Raw genomic sequence first — 19,568 nt, 5'->3', positions numbered from 1 at the left:
TCTCTAGCACTATCCAGCTAGTACTCTCGGTGTAGTCGCGTCCTACTCCAATACATATAGGATGGAGAAGCTAGCTTACAGCGATCCGCTTAGGAGTCGAACGCTACTGATCGCTTCGGACTTCGACCGTGTACCGGATGGACGTCTACTATATATACGCTTGGCTCGTGTGGTATTCCTCGACTATAGATGGCCATAAGACCCGAGACCCGACCCAAGTATGGCACGGCATGATTGCTATCGGACCCGTGCCGGCGACGGCGAGGCCCGACGGCCCAGCCGATGTCACAGCACGGTGGGCTGGCTCAGCACTGTACGGTCAAAGTAAAATAGTTGAGGGAGCCAAAATAAACTTAATTAAGCTATATAACGGCATGGGCCAAAGAGTAGAGGGATGCAAAAAAGTCTTATTTATCCATATAAGAAACTCGCCAAAGAGTGAGAAAGGAAAATTAGACTTAATCCATAAAGAAGCACGATGGGCAGCCGTGCCTTCGGGCCGGCCCGAGTATTATTGGGCTTGGCTATGCCCAACAATTGTACAACACAATAGAGGTGATTGTTACATGTAACGATCGATAAGTTTAGGCTCAAATCTCTGTCAGAACGTGAGAGGTAGGTGACTAACTGGACCGACTGTCACAAATTCATCGTACCTCGCTTAACTTGCTAACTGGTTGCTATATGTTCAGACAACGATTTCAAAATAGCATGCACCCAGTGTGTGAAAAACAAGGAGAAAAACAGTGGCCACATCTCTGAATTTAACACATATGTGCTGTACACAAAACTTTGACGATTGATCGTATTGGAACTGAGAGAGACAGATTAGAACTTAGCAGAGATCGAGAGGGTCAAACACAAAGGTATTAGACACACGGCAAGCAACCTTCATGCATGCACGAACCAATTCATTATGATCTGACTCCTCTACGAACCTGCGCTGCATGGAGCCAAGTCTCAGAACTATTTACGAAATGTATTTTTTTTCTTTTGTGAAATTTTTATATGAACTGGTCCAGTTCCTTGCAAATCTCTCCAAAAATTCCTCTGTTCCAACGGATGTTTGTTTTTTTTAACGAAGAAAATATAACTTTTGGTCTTTTTACCAACTTCATCCCGGTGCAAAATTTATGGTTTGTTTAGACTATGGTAGCTACGAATATGGATGCACCTGTTTAAAATTCCTATAAAATCTATGAATTTAGACAAACTAGTTATTACACCAAATTTCGTTTAATTGTTCAACAAGAGTTTGACCACGATGGTTTTGCCCACTGGCAGGTGATAGATAGCTCATCCAAGGAGATGCTCTCCAGCCAATTGCATTTTTGTAAGTAAAATAAAAGACAGGTGGCACCAAGGAATAGTGGAAGCCATGGAGAGGACCAAATCGGAAGCAGTGAGAAGAGGCCGGAGAGATGAAAGGGAGATGTCAGCATTCAGCAAAAGAGACCAATCTCCAAAAGCAACCCGTCTTCTTCTCCTCCACAGAAGTTGATGCCCTGGAGCCCCCCAAGCATCTACCCTCTTGTGCCTTGGATCTTACATGGACCTAGCTCATGGACCAAATGCTGATTAGTTGATTTTCTCCTTTATTCCGCTTAATTTGCTGTCTATGCAATATTGCAATATGCTTGTGGTTTATATAGTACTCCCTCTCTCTGTCCCATTTTAAGTGCAGCTATAATTTTCTATGCCCAACTTCAATCGTCCGTCTTATTTGAAAATTTTTTGAAAAAAAAATTAAAAACATAAATCACGTATAAAAAACTATTCATGTTTTATCATCTTATAACAATAAAAATACTTATTATAAAAAAATTCAAATAAGACAGACGATTAAAATTAAGCACGGAAACTTATAGTTGTACTTAAAATGGGACGGAGGGAGTACATAAGAGATATTACACTTGTAAATTTCCTAATAACCACATTTAAAACTTGTATTATTGGACTTGTTGCTAATGAAAGTATGGAGCGTGGATTTTCAAATACATCATCATATATTGAGGTACTCGATAACGCTATGCAGTGTTGCACAGTAGCTTACAGCACTGCAACAACTTCGTAATCATGCTAGCACACTGCACCAGCACAACACTGTATAGCGCAACCGAACAAGTCCTATATAGGTGGGTGAAACCATGTATGTTTATCATATCGCCAAGCTAGTTGGCTGCTTTGGCAAGTCACTGATAAAATCTAACAAGCGAGCAATTGGCATTAGAGAATTGGAATTTTCTATAGTACATGTGCATTTAGTACATGTATTCCTTTAAAACTTTACAGTTTACTGCTCAGCGCTTAAAAACTAAGTTAAAATTCTCATAAATTTGAAAATTAAACCACATACACGTAAAATTTAGCTAATTTAACTTGTGCCTATGAGCCTATCACTATATACATACTTTATCACTTGTGGAGTTTAACTTGTACGGTTTTCTGAAACCTTCCATTTAACCTTGTCCATAGACAGCGTCCACCCAGCAGATTAAGCAGGTTAACGGCCAAGAAGAGTCCCCGGCGTCCCCGCATCTGAAACCAACGCTCACTCCTCCCCCTCCACTCGCCCGCGGAATCTTCCTTCCTCCGATTCCCTCCTCCTCTTCTTCTTCCCCTCCTCCACCTCCGCGCCCTCCACCTGTTCGACGAAATATCCCACCCACCCTCCCCCTCTCGCCGCGCACCGCCGCTACTTATACCCGCCATTTTCACCTCGCCCCCCCGCGCTTCCCGCCACTAACATTCACTGACTTAGCTCGTGGTAGTTTGTAGTTTGGAGTCGTACTGCGATGCTCAGGGCGCTCAACACGCCGACGCCGCCGCTCCGGCTCCGCCCGGCATGCCGCGTCGCCTCGCAGTGTGGTGGGCGGCCGAGCACGAGGCGCAGGGGGGCCGGAGGCGGGCCGCGCAGGGCGGTGCCGCAGCCGCCCGTGCGCCGGCCGTCCGGGGACCGCGCGTGCACGCCGTGGCGCGGCGGGGTGGGTGCCGCGGCGCCGGCGCCGGTGACACCCGTCGCCGCGGCGGGGGCGAGGGATGAGCTGGAGGCGTTCTTGGAGGTGGTGCCGGCGAGGATGAGGCGCGGGCTGGCGCGGCACCCGGAGGTGAGGGAGCTGGTGGAGGTCGTCATGGACCTCGGCCGCCGGCCGCTCGCGCGGTTCCCGTCCGGGGACTGGGTGATCTCCGAGCAGGCCGTCACCGCCGATGATCTCCACCAGGCCGTCTCAAAGGTGTGGAGGCACCAACTAATTCACAAAGATTTTGTCAATCTTGAAATGGGCTTGAGCTCTACAAGTCTAGATCAATGATCATGATGTATGATAATACCTCAGTACCTCAGAATTTGCTAGATAGTTAAGGTCATATCAATTGTGATTTTCCCCCCTTTTGTGAATATGTTGTGTTTGCTCATTTTGAAGATCGGTGATTCTTGCAGGTAGGCGACTTCTCTGAAGACAACCGATCCGGGATCAACCACTCGTTGCACAGGATCAGCGCCATCCGGAACCGCAAGGCTCATATAATTGGTCTCACTTGCCGTGTGGGCCGGGCTATATCTGGAAGTGCAGAGATGATCCGTGATCTGGTTGTGGGAGGCGGTTCAATATTGGTGATTGGACCTCCAGGGGTTGGGAAGACTACTCTGATCAGGTATATCGCTAGTTAATGCTACTAAAATCTTGTAGATCAGGCAGTTTTTGTTGTCATGTAATTTACATCATAAGCTAATTTGGCACTTTAGTTGGAAAGTTCGAAAATAAGTTGATCAGTGTTGTGATATGATGCTAACAGTTTGAGATGCTTTCAACAATACAGGGAAATAGCTAGAATTTTGGCTGATGAGGGTAAGAAACGTGTGATCATAGTGGACACGTCAAATGAAATAGGAGGTGATGGGGATGTGCCTCATTCTGGCATCGGGCGTTCTAGGAGAATGCAAGTTCCCAAAGTTAGCATGCAGCATAACGTAAGTTTTCAATATTGTTTTATATGCTTTATATTATCAAAGAATTCCCTGAAAATTTTTTTGAATAAAGTTATCTCTTATTAGTGAAGTATAATGATATATAGGAAACTTTCTTTCTGTAGGTAATGATTGAAGCTGTTGAAAATCACATGCCGGAAGTTATTGTTATCGATGAGATTGGTACTGAGCTTGAAGCAATGGCAGCCAGCACCATTGCTCAAAGGGGTGTTCAACTTGTTGGAACTGCACATGGGGTGACAATTGAGAGCATAATTAAAAACCCTTGTTTGCAAGTGCTTGTTGGTGGAATTGAGGTACAGTTTTTTCATCAATGTTATCTATTCACTCATTGTTTGTATTCTGTTGAAGCATTTACTATCTTCTGCAACAGAGCATTAAAGCACCATTTGTTTCAGTTAATTTGATAGTGAAAATAATAATCATAAGTTCATTATACAGAGTGTGACTCTTGGCGATGAGGAGGCGAAAAAGCGTAAAGTTCAGAAAACAATTCTTGAGAGAAAAGGACCTCCAACATTTTCATGTGCTGTGGAGATGATTTCAAAGACTGAGTGCCGAGTACACCACAAGTTAGAGGCTACTGTTGATGCTATTCTTGCAGGTAATCATCGAACTCTTTACTCTTTAGATGTATAACACTCCTAAATCGACACCTCTTACATGAAGTAGAACATTTATATATATGTTCAGGTTTTCATGGCCATCAATTCATTTTTTATTTCACACTATTACAGGGAAGCCTCCTAAATTTGAAGCACGTAAGATGGATTACAAGGCTACTGAGTCAGGAAGATCGTTGGTGATACCTGAAAGAGAATATGAAACAGAACCCTTGCCTTCATACCAGGAACATCATTTTGCCAAGGCAATGCCATCCGAAGATAACTTCGATGATGATTTCAGCACCCGGAGAACAGAAAGCAAGAGTGTACCATCAAATGATAATTTCAACGATGATTTTGGCTCTACAAGAAAAACAAAAGGCAAAACATCTGTACCTGGAAAATCTCCAGTCCATGTGTACACGTACCAGGTAAGTTTGAGATAAAGAACATGAAGTTCTGGATTTTACCTTTTTATTATTGGTTATTGTATTCATGTAAAGACATATTAAATACATCATTGTTATATGACCTCAGTAACTAACAGTCACATCCTGGTTGGGAGCTCACCACTTTGCCTTAGATCGGCCTTGTTGTGGGCTTAGGACTGGTGCAATGCCCATGGCAGACATCAACTGCATGTTCTTCTATACTGTTTAAATTCTTTCTTAGGTTCTATAGTTCGCAGTATACATTTTTTTAATCTTGTTTACAATTGAATGCTAGCCCCTTAGAAAAAACATAACTTAGGAAAATCTTTTATTTGTTTTCTAGTACTTTGGTGTCCCCAACTATTAATGTTGAATGATATGGTTCTCCTATATTTTCTTATAACGGATGTTTGAGTTATACTATAATCTGGTTCCTGATTTAGTGAGAGATAACAAAGATCTATTTCTATTTTCTTCTTTCAGATTTCAGAAGCTGATATCTTGCAAGTAGCAACAGTGATGGGATTCGATGATGAATTAGATGTGACGGATGACATTGGAGCTGCCAATGTGATTCTTGCATCGAGTTCTGAGATGAAGCAGAATCACTGGATTCGCAATGTCGCCAAATACCACAAGCTTCCCATATTTGTTGTTAAGGTCATTGCTTGATCTTTGTATTTTGTGGTTTCAAGTGTCAAACTCTGTTATGCTCGTTTTAACATACTCGGTTTTACATTGGCACAACAGACAAACACAATGGCTCAGATAGTAAAGGCTGTTAGAATGATTGTTGGGAGGGATAAACTCAATGCACCAACACGCAAGCAGCCTAAGGTTGTGGTGGGAGAGATAGAGATTGAAGATGATGCTCCAAAGAGGAAGCCATCATTGGAGGAAATTGATGCTCTGGAGGTAATTACTTTGCCATACATTGTCTTGAAAAATAACTAAAACTATTTCAGGTTCCATGTAAGAAAAACTGATGCCATGTAGAAGTACTATAACTTATTGAAAGATGCAGCCTCTGTAGTACAGGAATTTTCCTAACAACCACATTTCATTCACTACACTCGCAGGAGGCCCGCCTCGCAATCGAGTACATTGTAATCCCAGGTGGAGAGCCCGTAGAACTCCTCCCAAGATGTTCAGAAATAGTTGCCCGGCAACTGGAGCTTGTTGAGAGCTACCAGCTCCTGGCCGAAACCTTTGGAACTGACTCCAACTCGAGGTTGCAGATTCTTCCGGTGAAAATAACCAAGAAGAGCTCAAGCAAAGGCAGTGCAGGATCGATGCCCAAGCAAGGCAGCTCTGACCTGATCGTCAGCGACAACGGAGGCGGCTCCAGTTTTTCTCGGCTGCCCTTTCTGCCGAAATGACCATTGCTAGATTGACACTCTGATCTGATCACCGTTGCCCCCAAACTGTACATCATTCTTCTTTCCTCTGCATTGTTTTTTTGTTGTACATAATACATACCTGTGCAGTGTTGTAAATAGTGTTTGAATGTTGAAGAATCGAAAGAGCAAAGCTAATTGTAATTGCCTTCCATTCTTTTACAGAAATAAAAATATCACATTTCTGGTGTCTTAGCCAGATTAACTCACAGTTGTACCCTCATTTTTGTTTGGCTGATGTTTACTAACGCTCTTTGCATTTCTTTTGTTTGGATACCCGGATGACAACGCACACACTGTTAGGCCTCCTTTGGAACACAAAAGTTCCCCGCATCACAGCAGTCAGCAGTGACATCTTCAATTTCCCAATAAAACGAATATTTTACCTTTACGAAACCCGTAAAACGAATATCTCATTATCTAAAAAAAATAAAACGAATATCAGTATTCTTGTATATATGTATGTAAGAAGCAAAAAAAAGAAAAAAAACTTTTTTTTCTTAGGAATGTCTCAGGAGTCTGCAGGAACATTGTTTTTTTATTCTTTGGAGAAATTCAGGAACATTGTTTATGTAAAGTAGGAGAGTAAACAGTGTAAGACCTTTGCTACGAAAGCAAAAAAAAAAAAAAGGTTTCTCAAAAAAAGAAAAGAAAAGAAAAACTCAAAGTAGAAAGAGGTAACGTACCACTCCCGTGGGCCGGACCAACACTCCTTCCCAAAAAAGCCCAAAAATATCCAATCGTCTCGTAAAGGGGGCTCAAAACAAAAAGGCCCACGAACCAATTTCGCATGTGCGACCCGTGCAGCCCATCTCACGACCATCTCTCTCTATATATAGAAAGCCCCAGATTTTTCTCCTCTCCTCCTCCTCGCCTCATTCCATTTCATCCCCTCCTCTCTCTCTCAAAACCCTAATTCCCCGACCCGAGCAAGCCCTAGGTCGCCGCCGCGCCGCGAGGTAGGTCTCGCCTCCCGGGAGCTCGCGGAGGCGCGAATTGGTGCCCTGATTGGTTGGTGCGCGTTTCGGGTTCTGAGGGGTTATTTGGTTTTTTTTTGGTGGTTTGTGTAGGTTGGAGGAGTTGGATTTGGGTCTGATTTGATTCGGATTGGGCGTGGTGGAGATGGCGGAGAAGGAGGTCGGGAGGATCTTCGTGGGCGGGCTGTCGTGGGACACCACGGAGCGCACGCTCGAGCGCGCCTTCAGCGAGTACGGCAAGGTCATCGAGACGCAGGTATAATGATTGAAATAAATTTTGTTCAAGCGGATGCGTGTGAGCCTCTTTTCGTGCGGGAGGATTGTTTTGTAGGGTCGAGGAACGAAGGTTCTTTTTGCTTAATTTTTGTCCAATTCTTCTGTCTGTTTATGCATCGCATGGTTCCTAGGCAATTCCTCATGGATTTCAATTATGGTTTAACTTATAACCTAGAGGTAACCTCTTGCTAATTTGTCTCTTTTGATGAAAAGATGGTAAGTGTGGTAGATCCGCTTTTTGTTGGCCCGATTATGTGATAAACAGAGTCCCGGACTATACCTTAACTTGAATAGAGTATCGATGAAAACCGTTTTTAGCAATCAATTAATTTTTCATTAATAAGGAAAAAAAAGAAGAAAAGTAGCAGTGGAACCATGTTTATTGAGATTCACGAAAAAGGGTAAACTGTTGCCTACCTGTTGGTAACTGATATATTAGGTTATTAGGTGGATAGCTAATAAAGTCCTATCGAATTCACGATTACAGGAATAAATGCTCTACGAAGCTTCCAAAGATGGAGCACAGGGTGTTTATTTTGTTTCTGCTTTTAGTAAATGCTCTTTTGGCTTTCTTCATTTTCATTCTAATAGCAATTATTGATTTTCAGAGCCTGCAGTCCCTTCCAGTTCTATATTTTAGGAAGTTAATGAAGTTGAAGGGAAAAGAAACACATTAATCAATTGGGCCCATGGTTATACATTTTCGGGGTGATGGGTTCAGTAAAAATCAATTTCAAGTATCCACACCGTTAGTCAATTGACAGCTGTGCTCTGTTTTGTGGGCAGAAGCAGAGATCTGTCTTTGCGATGCTAGTTCTGATAACTGATGTCAGCTTAAGATTGCAGCAAATGAATTATCATTGCTATTATTAATGAATTCAACAGAATTAAACATGACTGCGAGTGTGGATGTGACATACTGCAAAAAAATTCTGCATAATGGTTCTGGATCCGTTTTGATAAGAAAGGCAGAGGCAGATTTGTTTGAATCCTATGATTAGTCAGGTGGTACAGATGATGCTGATGAATGAGTGCTATATGCTCTTACATGCTTCTCATTTGCCTGGAAGACAATTATACGGTGCCTTGACATTGCCACTTCCTTGAAATGGACATGCTTAACTGTGCACGACAAAGAAACAGCAGAAGATAAGAATTAAGAATTAGTTTAGATACTGCAAGTATTTTGCCTTGAAGGTATATGGCAGACCCAACTAACATATGACCATGTTCTTATTAGAACTTCATCTGTAACTCCTTTCTTTGCGTCTGTAGTGCTGGCCAAATACTTGATCTTTGTGTCAGTTAGTTTGATGGTGAGCTTACCTGTTCCTGCAGCACATAAGACAAAGAAGCCTACATGTTGTTTTGGCAGTGTGCAGTGCCTACCGATATCCTCTAGACTCTGGCACATACTTAAAGTTCTGATCTGGAGATCACTAGCATACTGTACCATTGGGCAGTTAACAGATTTGAACTTCCATAGGGTGTTTGAGCAGTGGTAAAAGGGGATTTGCCTGTTATCCTTTCAGAGTTGTCTGAGATGGTTTGACTGGTTGCATGCATGAAATTTGCTTCAGCTGTTGTCACTTCATGTGTCCCAATTTGTATGTGCATGCCATTGTTAGCGTTTGATTTTTTAGGTTCATTATCATTACAGTTGCTATGTACCCATCAGTTCACTTTCATTGTATGTATAGGTCGTATTGGAAAGAGACACAGGCCGCTCCCGTGGATTTGGGTTTGTTACATTCTCAGAACCTCGGGCTGTGGATGCTGCAATTCGGGGAATGCATAATGGAGAACTAGATGGCAGAACCATTTCTGTGAACAAGGCTCAACCTAGGATGAACACTGATGATGGCTATGGCTATGGTGGTGGTGGTGGTGGTGGTGGTACTTACTCATCTGGTGCTAGAGGTGGATATCGTGGTGGAGGTGATGCAGTTCCCTCTGCAAATGATGACTGCTTCAAATGTGGCCGTGCGGGACATTGGGCTCGTGAATGTCCTTATTCCAGTGGAGGTGGGGGTGGTAGAACTGGAAGGTACTCACCCCCTTCCAGATATGGCAGTGGAACTGGTGGTGGACGTGGTGACCGCTTTGGAGGATCAGACCGTTTTGCTAACCGCTATGTTGATGACCGATATGATGGTGGGCGCTATGTTGATGATCGCTATGGTGGTGGTGGACGTGATCGATATGCCACTGATCGCTATCCACCAACTGCCGATCGTTTTACAGGTGACAGATATGGTGGTTCTGATCGTTATGCATCAAGTGGATTTACCAGGGAAAGAAGCTATGAAAGAGATGGAGGACGGTCCGGTGGAAGTTACTATCGTGATGAACCTAGAGGCTCTGGTGGTTATGACAGAGGTGGCATGCGCATGGGGAGTGGTGACAGATACGGGACCGGTGGACCTGCTCGCTTTGCTGGGAGTTACAGAGATAGGCCTGCCCCATATGATCGTCCCAGCCGGGCAGCAGCACGCACTTATGATGACCGCTACTGATGGAGGTTACTTCGGAGCATTGCAGAAGACCAGAATTACAAATATATGTTCCAGTTCGCAGTTCCTACTTTATTTGCCTTCCTGTATTAGTACATCGACTCTTTGAGTGTTGTTCTTCCATGCAGTTTGTTTAATTACTAGTGAGACAATAAGGCAGTTCTTGAATTGTTAGTATGTTGGCACATTAAGCTCCAGGCAGTGGGTGATTCTGATTCCCTGTTATCGTGGTACTGTGTAATTACCCTCCAGTGTAATAATCGTGTTCCGAGTGTGCTGTCTTATATAATTTTATTCTGGATAGCATTGAAGATTACTGTGACACATGTGGTTTCTGGAACCTGGATAGATGTTACATCTGCTGGAAAGAAAATTCATACTGTTCTTATCTGAAATGCTCATTTGGCATCAACATTCCGTAGTCCATACTACATCAGATTTGCTCTTTTCTGATAGATATTATGGGCTGAGTAGAAATGGTGTTATCAGGCCTTATTTTTGTGAAGACAGTGGTAATCAGTGAGGAATGTATGTCTGCTTCCAGTTTTAGATGAGAACAGTTCGTTGAGATCAGAAGGAGCAAACAGAATCATGTACATTCAAGCATATGAAATGCCACACTGCCAAGCTTCAGCTTCACGCATGCATCATTGAAGTAGTGAAGTATGCATCCCGCAAAACTGAATGAAGAAAAGCAGAATATCATGGTAGAATTTATTTCTAGTTGCCAGGTTCACATACTGGAGATGAGTACATGTACATCCGACAACAGCACATCCGAAACTGTTACAGCACCTGAAATTTATTAACTTGCTGGGTTGGCTACAATCCAGTGCCGTTCTAACTGTTTATTATTGTAAATCAGTTGAGTAGTGAGGCAGTCTCTCCCGCGATCTCTCTGTCCATAATGACTAACTTCTTCGCAATCACCATCTTATTCTCTCGAGGATTGTATTTACTGATTTGTCTTCTGTAGCTCGTAGTAACCTGCTGGTATATAAAATGAACGCTGGAATGATTAAAAAGCACGCTATTTTGTGTTGGTTGGTAGATGGCCGATGTAAGAACAACGGAAGACTTACCGTTTCCAGCTACAGGACGGACTGTGGGAGAACCTTGTAGGGGTTCAGGATTGAATTTGGGTCGAGCAACTTCTTGATGGAAGCCATCAGTTGCACCTGGCAACATTAGAACATTAGTTGCACAATTAAATGGCAATACATAGCTAGAGCTTAATGGAGAATTCAATGTCAAAGTTAGGTTGGTCAAGTAATGCACAATGAGGATTACTCTGAAGAAAACAAACAAACAGGCCCTAAGCAGGACGAACAGCCCTTAATTGAAGTAGTTTGCCAACATAAATAAGCAGTCCATGGTGACTTATTGTTCACTAAGAAAAAAAACATAAATAAGCAGTCCATGATGACTTATTGTTCACTAAGAAAAAATGCAGTTCATGCTTGCATAAAATTCTTCGAGACAGACCTTCCACACAACGACTTATTGGTGGATGCCAAGTTGGAAGGTAACACGTAAGGACTTACTGCCTCAGATGACTTGCTGTAGTGAATCTTCTCGGCTTTCATTAGACCCAATCCATGCTCTGCACTAATGCTCCCTCTCTGTTTGGAGGTCCACTCGTAGACAAATGGTTCAATTTGTGCCAGCATCTAACATTTTCAGTAAAGCACCCAAAATAAGCAGGCTGTCCACAATCTTGAGATACCGAACTAGCTTGACTACATCTAAATTAAGTTACGAACCACACCTTGTCGCTGTACTTTGTTGATAAGATGTTCAGATGCAGGTTCCCATCACCAAGGTGCCCATAGCCCAATACTTGTCCCATATCACCTACAAAAGAAAGGTAATCAGTAGCTTATACACTATTAATGGCACAACCAAGTAGACAATTACCAACACGGCTGCGCATTTCTTCAACAATATCATATAGCTTCTCTACGGGTATGGACAAGTCATACTTGTAGACAGCCCCAACTTTGACGGATGCTTCTGATATACCCTACAACAAAGACATACTAATTTCAATGATTTTTGCCCATTATTAGACTGATTACACGAGCAATCTTAAAAGGTGAGGACATTTGATACAACTAACTTTGGACCTGCATTACAAGGTGGTAAGGACGTAAGGTTTCATTTGTTTATTAGATGCTTCAACTAAAGAGAAAAATTACACATAAGGCTAAACATATGATCACCTCACGAATTCTCCAAAAATTAGAGGCTTGGCTAATATCTTGTGCTATAACTCCATCAGCTACCAGGCCATCTTCCATTGAACGCAACAAAAAAGCTTCAAGTTTGGCTCTACAAAAGAAATGCAACATAATGACTGGATGATAGCACCTCTGCGATGTGGAAATCTACATAAATTGTTTTCCAGCATAGCTGCATTTATGTTATTTCAAGTAGAAATAGTAAATGTCAGTTCATAATGACTGATATGTTAAAAATTCAAACTAGAATATGCTCCACGGACCATTGGCTTATACACTCAGGACCACATTTTTCTCAAATCACTTTCTTTGCAGCCCAAAAAGCACTAAAAGAAGAGAAAAAAGACACCCTACACCTTGATGAAAGTCTTAAATAGATCAAAACGTCACAGGAAGAAAACAACCAAGTTAAATTGCAGTAGTGTTCTCCTAAAGATAAAATCAGTGGTAACTTAGAATTAGCAGTAGCAACTACTGACATTGTTAGTTTATTACGGTAATAAAGAATTAGCTACAAGAGCTTACTTACTTATCATATGACTCATCACTTCCTGTCGTCTCGATTAGAACATAAAAATTGAACGGTGATACAGGTAGAGGATTGTGAACTCCTTCCAAATATTTCATAGCCTTCAAAACCAAATAAACTATCAAAAGCCAATCTATATACACAAGCATACATGATTAGTGAAACGTATTTCTTATGTAGAGCAACACAATAAAGAAGCGCAAGTAGTTTCTTCTCGTCTGCTAATTGCATGAATAAGGAACCCAATATATAATAAATTACATTAAATTGATCAAAATTGGTAATGAACTCACAACTTCCCTACTTTACAGAATGTCAACATGGGACTTAAAATGAATATATAAACATATTTGCATGTAATTTCTTCTCTATGATGTGTACTATGCGTAAAAATTTGCTCATGTAAGTACCAGATTAATACAATGACGATCCATGAACTCAAATGCAGAGAGAATCTCACCCAGGCTCCTCCTGGCTGCCAGTAATAATTTCTGGATACACAAACAGTAAGAAATCACTATCTTCAAGATCACATACACATGAAGATAAAGGGCAAACAGAGCCTAGAAACGAACCGCCTATCCAGACCTGACAGCTTATGTAGTCATTGCAGGAAAGAAATGCAACATTAGTTGATGGTAGCTTTGCAGGAGTAAGTATTGCAATTTTAGTGACAATTCCTAGTGAGCCTTCACTTCCTGAACAGCTGGAATTAGTTAGTGTATTCATTACTAACCATTGAAAATAATCAATGTAAGCATATAGAGAACAGTTGAAAATAGTTATTGTATCCAATACTAACCAATAAATAAGTGCTTCAGATCATATCCAGTGTTGTCTTTCCTTAAAGTAGTAAGCATATCGAGAACAGTTCCATCGGCCAAGACAACTTCAAGACCTGAATAGGACGAAATAACTCAAGGATCTCCTCACAGTTGTCTTTAAAAAAAAGATAAACGTGCAGAAATTTTATACTTGCAAATTGCAATTCAAAGTCTTAGGGGATGGGTGGAGGGGGTTCTCTCCAATCCCATGCTGCCATGCATCAAGAACTTGTTTCAATTGTAAAATAATTTAGAAAAGGATATTTCTATAAGAATAACAGAGAGAGAGAGAGAGAGAGAGAGAGATTATGAGGAACATAAAAACCCCTTTCAAATGGAACAAAGGGACAGCAAAAGTTCAAAATACAACTAGCACTAGGAAAAAAAAAGGAAGGAACTACTTTAACTTACCAAGTACACTTCCATGAAGTGAACCGTAACGTATGAAACGTAGGCCACCGGCGTTAGTTGAAATGTTGCCACCTATGTGACAACTACCTTTTGCTCCCAGGTCAAGCGGCATAATAAACCTGAATAAGTGATAGAGTATCTTGAGTTTTCTTTCCTTGCAATAAAAATAATCATAGATGGATCTTACAAAAACACATACTGGAGTAACAAGAATGACAAAGGTACTGACAGTGGCATACCACAACCATCAGTTGACTATGAGCAGACTAATGAGTATGTGTGAGTATTATGAAATCCAACAACTCAAAATAGCCAACAATATATTTATGAACATAAGAAATCCAGTGAACATAATTTCAAACAAAATAATAATGGAAATAAGACAGGTTACCCCTTATTTTCCACATAGGAGCTTAAATTCTCCAACACACAACCAGCTTCACAAGTAAGAATACCATTTACCTACAACATATAATAGCCATGCTCAGAACTTGACAGCTGCTACGTGAAATTTTTCTGTGATTGCTCATAACAATGGATAGATAACATCAATCTCAAAAAACCAATCGATGAGCAGATCACAGAATTCAACATATTGAATACAAACTGTACCAAGTACCAACATTGTCAAAGGTTATTATTTTGTCCATACCACCAAGGCTGATGATAACCTGCAAACAAGGGGGGAGCACTTGTGATCTCAGGGCTTAAACATAAGAGCAGTAGTAAAACAGAGAATGCAATTGAACTGAAAAGGAAACAAAGATGTAATTGATATGCATGTTACATCGACAAGTATAATAAGAGATTCTATAAACTGGATTGAATTTTGTTATCAATGAAGTAAAGATAATATTAATCACAAGAATGGAAACTGAATGAGTTCAAATAATATATACTGTGTTTCTAAAAATCTAATAGATCATGCAAAATAAACAGTTCATCATGTGTCACAGTACAGGACAAAGTAAAAAGATCACCAAGGCAGCATCAGCAACTGAAAGCAATTCGATAGAAGTAGGATAAATCCTAGAGAAACAAGAAAACTAGCTGAAGCAAATTCGGACCTAAAATAATTACCAAATAATATATCTTATCATTAAACAGAGCTTGTGCTTTATAGTTACCTCATCATAAACAGGCACACTGCCACCTACAAGACCTGTGTTCCCACCCTGAGGGACCACAGCCAATCGTCTGGAGTTGCAATAAGAAAGGATCTTAGAAACCTGGAATAGAAGAATGGTTTAATAAACAATCTGAACATGAATTTTGTTGCGTCTGAATCTTAATACAAAGATACGCAAGTCTTAAGCATATTCCCCCAAAAAAGAAGATTTCTTTTATTGTGTCTAACCATGAATAGAACTGAACTAGAATAAGGGAGTGTTTGAAGAGAAGGGGATTGAGGAGATTGGGAAGATACGCAAAACGAGGTGAGCCATTAGCTCATGATTAATTGAGTATTAACTATTTTAAATTTCAAAAATGGATTAATATGATTTTTTAAAGCAACTTTCCTATTGAAATTTTTTGCAAAAAACGCACCGTTTAGTAGTTTGAAAAGCGTGCGCGCGGAAAACGAGACACAATCTCTCCTATCTCCACCTAAAGAACACTCCCTAAGTGAGCTGGAGAAAAAAGGAAAAATACCTCCGCAGTACTTTTTGGTAAAAGCAATAACTGACTTGAACCCTTGTATTTACCCATCCAATCCATATTTGCAACTGATACTCTGTCTTCATCCTGAACCACACCACTATCACCCAAGATACTCTTAAAGTAGGAGACATCATCAGAATTCAGCACTGAATATGCAGGATTCCTCTGAACGTGTGCTGCTGCAGAACTGAATGAACGCTTCTGGACTTCAAAATTCATGCGTGCGCTTTGTTGTGTGTCATCTGTTTCCACATTAGTCCTGAATCCATACAAAGAGCGTTGCTGACCTTGAATCGAATAGAATCTGCTAAAAGCATGGTTTGCGGCTCCATATTGTTTAGGATACATGCCTAGAAAGCAACATTGATCATAATATTTCAGGTAAAAGCATCTCATGAAGTTGCAGGTATCATCCAATATATTTATTGCAACTCAACTTTGGAGTTTTAACAAAGCATGGAAACTAGTGATTTTCTGTCTGATAAAATAAATTATAGGAACAAAAATGCTATAAAAATAATTAAATTGTACAAGATTATTTAGGAAATCTCAGAAACCTTAATGCTTTCACCATGTCGAAAACTAGTTGCGAACCTACTTCAGCTAGAAAGATTGGAGCATGGATAGTGCAAACAAGGATATGCGACTGTTTCAACATAGAACTATACAAAGGCAATCGTACTTGCATTATTTCCAATGGATGTGATGCCATATATACACATTTTTACCAAGACATTTAACCAGCGAGAACAACCTCTCCAAGCCCATATACACAAAATTCGAGCTAATAAAACACACATTATAATAGTTTCTAGTACACAATGTACACTTAACTACTTCCTTATACCAAACTAGAATCCGGTCGCAAACTAAATCCCATTTAAAACAACAAAACACACCCGAGATTTTTCTCCTCGAGACTAAAGTGAAATCATCCGAGATCACCAACCACCAACTGCTGTTTCAGATTTACAGCGTATGTGTTGCTGCAACTCAAAGTTAGTAGTTCACAGCAGTTCACGAACCACTACCACTCCCCAGTCCTCACTTCCCCGCACCACACACACAGCGAGCGAGCGGCCATGACCGACCGGATCGTTCGAACCCTAGCAGGGAGGGGGGGAGAGCGAGAGGGTCATGGGCAGGCGAAGAGCAAATTAAGCCAATCTCACCTCGCGCCTGCAGTGTCTCGCCGGCGGCGAGGGGCCCCAGGTGGCGGCGGAGGAGCCCCGCCGCCGCGCGCCTCGCCATCCGCGCGCCCTCGGAAGGAGGAGGGAGAGGTGGTGGTGGGGGGAGCGAGCTCGAGCGTCGAGGGCAGCGCGCGCGGCGTCTCTGCCCCTCTCTCTCTCGAAGAAGAAAACAAGGAAGTGAACGCTGTGGAAGAGAGAGAGAGAAGAGGCGTACGGCTTTGTAGCTTGTCCAGCTGGCATGATCTACTAGCTATTGTGTCATTCTGACGTGTAAAGCCCTTATCATTACTACTAGTACTACTCTTTTCTAATTTGATTGATTCTATAGTTTACCCGGGGACAGTTGGTCTCAAAATAACCAATTCCTATGTTTTTTTAAAAAAATTTACCTACTACTACTACATAAAAAAACGAATTTCTAGCTATAAACCTAGACACATGTGTGTCTAGTTTCGTAGATAGAATTAGTTTTTTTAGACGGATGGGATACTTATTAATTAATTGTGCACTATTTAGGTGCCTAGGAAGGGCCCCAAACAAACATGGCCTTATTTTTATTTTATATATAGAGTATCTTAAGATTAAAGAGTCGAAAATGACACTCCTTCCGTTTTATATTACAAGTTGTTTAATTTTCTTCTAGTAAAACTTCTTTAAGTTTGGTTAAATTTATAGAAAAGTATATTAGTATTTACAACACAAAATAGACATATTATCAAAATATATTAAATGTTGAATTTAATTAAACTAATTTAAAATTTTTAAATGTTGTTAATTTTTTCTATAAACTTGATCAAACTTAACAAAGTTTGACTAGACAAAAAGTCATACGACGTATAATATGAAACATAAATAGTATTAAACTGGTTGGCTTATAGTCATAGCCGAATTTAAATTTTAAAATTGTTGATTTTGAGTGTTTTTATAGTAGTTAGTTTTTTTAACATTTCTTTAATTGCTAATATCACACATCAAAAGAATTATCTATAAATAATTATAAGCCATAGTGCTTATTACAAGCAGTTATTATAAACTGCGGTCCGGGTTCTAATTGTTTTGCCAACAGAAGATTATAATCCGTTTAGTGCAAACAAATAATTTACGCCACTAATAATGTTTTATGTGACATTTGATTATTTATCTTATCAAAAAGTGTTGCTTATTTTGTTGTGACTTACCTTATCATTAAATGAACTTTATGCATGATTTATATTTTTATATATTTACACTAAAATTTCAAAAAGATGAATGATTTTTTTAAAAAAAAATCAACGGCGTAAGACAATCCAAAAAATAAACTATTTCCTCCGTTTTATATTATAAGACTTTATTGGCATATATGCTTAGATTCATTAACATTTATATAAATATGGACAATGCTAGAAAGTCTTATAATCTGGAACGGAGGGAGTACGATGACAAATATTGAAATCAATCTGTACGAGAGCTCGGAATCGCTGAAGTCCGTCGAGCTCGTTCTTGCGTGGATCCGGCCCTGACTCGGAATAAGCGAGATACACATATATATTGCATCTGGTCGATTGTTTTCTACCTTATATTTCTTCGTCTTCCTCTTGATCGAGAGATAACAGTGTGTGAGAGCGTACGTACTGTGAGGCGGCAGCATGATGATGACGACCCTTATCGCCCCGATAATCATCGCCGCCGCGACTACGCCGTCGTCGGTGCCATCATTGTCGCCGTCGTCTACGCAGCTGCCGCCGCCCCAAGTTATCGCCATCGCCGTGGCGCCACCCATTTGTCACGTTCTATGGGCCGGGCTTCGAGCACTGGGATTTGGTCTAGGCAAATAGGGTGCATACTTTTAAAAGAGAAGGCAACAGCAACAGATGGGGCATCGATAAAGAAATCAACACAACTGAAGCCAAGGCTTCTTCCTCCTCCAATTTCCTCTCTTCTCTTTGTTCTTCTAATCCTAGGCTCTGCTCTCTTATTCCCAGTCCCCTGCTTCTCTTCCCAATCTACATTGCTAATTCCTTCCAATTATATCCAAATTACTTGAGTGATTAATGCTGTGAATTATCGGTTGCTTCCGGTGTTGGGCATTGATCGGTGGGTGGGTTGAGGATCGTAACATTATGGTATCAGCCACCGATCCGTGGGATTCCAAACAAGGACACTATGTGGGGGACACGGGATGGAAGGGGCGACCTCTGGGAGCGGGATTTGAGCCATGGAAGTGTTGGTGCTAGTGGTGCCCGCCAGGTGTTCGGTGAAATGCCGAGCTGGCTGGGAGGTGGCGCAGGCGCTACTCTTCGTGTCTAAGTGAGTCAAGTCCTTTACCCAGTGACCGGCGAGGTACTGCATCAAATTTATAACACCTATGGAGCGGTGGTGGTGCAGGTCCTCACCACGAGCTCTTAGGGTGTTGAGGCTTTCGTGTGGTTCCGGTCATGCTGTGATGCAGAGATGACTCTTTCTGTCACCAATGGACGCAACATCTATGATGGGTGTTACCTGCTTGATGTCCAGCACGTGCATCCTTTCAACGGGAACGGTGTCGA

General features: G+C 41.2%; 3 protein-coding genes across 7 annotated transcripts; 2 read left to right on the top strand and 1 right to left on the bottom strand.

Moving 5' to 3' along the window:
- Positions 1-2,525: 2,525 nt before the first annotated feature.
- LOC4342600 (protein SEEDLING PLASTID DEVELOPMENT 1) lies at positions 2,526-6,626 on the top strand. Its single transcript, XM_015789210.3, has 9 exons — positions 2,526-3,233; positions 3,440-3,654; positions 3,820-3,970; positions 4,093-4,284; positions 4,430-4,592; positions 4,726-5,024; positions 5,508-5,684; positions 5,775-5,939; positions 6,104-6,626. Exons 1-9 carry the CDS (start codon positions 2,796-2,798, stop codon positions 6,401-6,403), a joined length of 2,100 nt encoding a protein of 699 aa, XP_015644696.1. The 5' UTR covers positions 2,526-2,795; the 3' UTR covers positions 6,404-6,626.
- A 659-nt stretch (positions 6,627-7,285) lies between these two features.
- Positions 7,286-10,579, top strand: LOC4342599 (glycine-rich RNA-binding protein RZ1C). Its single transcript, NM_001422010.1, has 3 exons — positions 7,286-7,380; positions 7,492-7,654; positions 9,375-10,579. Exons 2-3 carry the CDS (start codon positions 7,544-7,546, stop codon positions 10,188-10,190), a joined length of 927 nt encoding a protein of 308 aa, NP_001408939.1. The 5' UTR covers positions 7,286-7,380; positions 7,492-7,543; the 3' UTR covers positions 10,191-10,579.
- A 109-nt stretch (positions 10,580-10,688) lies between these two features.
- Positions 10,689-17,231, bottom strand: LOC4342598 (probable D-2-hydroxyglutarate dehydrogenase, mitochondrial). Of its 5 annotated transcripts, none has more exons than NR_185476.1 (16): positions 17,026-17,217; positions 15,845-16,203; positions 15,319-15,420; positions 14,815-14,862; positions 14,583-14,653; positions 14,192-14,310; positions 13,759-13,854; positions 13,545-13,662; positions 13,367-13,447; positions 12,957-13,057; positions 12,410-12,518; positions 12,105-12,210; positions 11,956-12,041; positions 11,732-11,857; positions 11,270-11,365; positions 10,689-11,177 (listed from the first exon to the last, which is right to left on the bottom strand). NR_185476.1 is itself a non-coding variant. In NM_001422007.1 (16 exons), the coding sequence occupies exons 1-15, from the start codon at positions 17,102-17,104 to the stop codon at positions 11,279-11,281; spliced, it is 1,680 nt and encodes a 559-aa protein (NP_001408936.1). In that variant the 5' UTR covers positions 17,105-17,217; the 3' UTR covers positions 10,689-11,177; positions 11,270-11,278. The 5 variants fall into 5 exon arrangements, 4 of the variants coding, with proteins under 4 accessions (NP_001408936.1, NP_001408937.1, XP_066168058.1 ...); NM_001422007.1 differs by having other exon boundaries at positions 13,545-13,654; NM_001422008.1 differs by having other exon boundaries at positions 10,689-11,174; positions 13,545-13,654.
- Positions 17,232-19,568: the final 2,337 nt, after the last annotated feature.

Source organism: Oryza sativa, chromosome 7, assembly GCF_034140825.1.
Source record: "Oryza sativa Japonica Group chromosome 7, ASM3414082v1".
Lineage (NCBI taxonomy): Eukaryota > Viridiplantae > Streptophyta > Magnoliopsida > Poales > Poaceae > Oryza > Oryza sativa.
This window is presented reverse-complemented; position numbering and strand designations above follow the sequence as displayed.

Bases quoted from the DNA above. Each gene is read 5' to 3' on its own strand.
- LOC4342600 (XM_015789210.3), top strand. From the start codon at position 2,796: ATGCTCAGGGCGCTCAACACGCCGACGCCGCCGCTCCGGCTCCGCCCG. The intron at 4,593-4,725 runs GTAATCATCGAA...ACACTATTACAG, and splicing joins TGTTGATGCTATTCTTGCAG to GGAAGCCTCCTAAATTTGAA. The intron at 5,685-5,774 runs GTCATTGCTTGA...TTGGCACAACAG, and splicing joins TTCCCATATTTGTTGTTAAG to ACAAACACAATGGCTCAGAT.
- LOC4342599 (NM_001422010.1), top strand. From the start codon at position 7,544: ATGGCGGAGAAGGAGGTCGGGAGGATCTTCGTGGGCGGGCTGTCGTGG. The intron at 7,655-9,374 runs GTATAATGATTG...TTGTATGTATAG, and splicing joins GCAAGGTCATCGAGACGCAG to GTCGTATTGGAAAGAGACAC.
- LOC4342598 (NM_001422007.1), bottom strand. From the start codon at position 17,104: ATGGCGAGGCGCGCGGCGGCGGGGCTCCTCCGCCGCCACCTGGGGCCC. The intron at 16,204-17,025 runs GTGAGATTGGCT...GTTGCTTTCTAG, and splicing joins CGAGACACTGCAGGCGCGAG to GCATGTATCCTAAACAATAT. The intron at 14,654-14,814 runs GTTGGTACTTGG...TATATGTTGTAG, and splicing joins AAATAATAACCTTTGACAAT to GTAAATGGTATTCTTACTTG.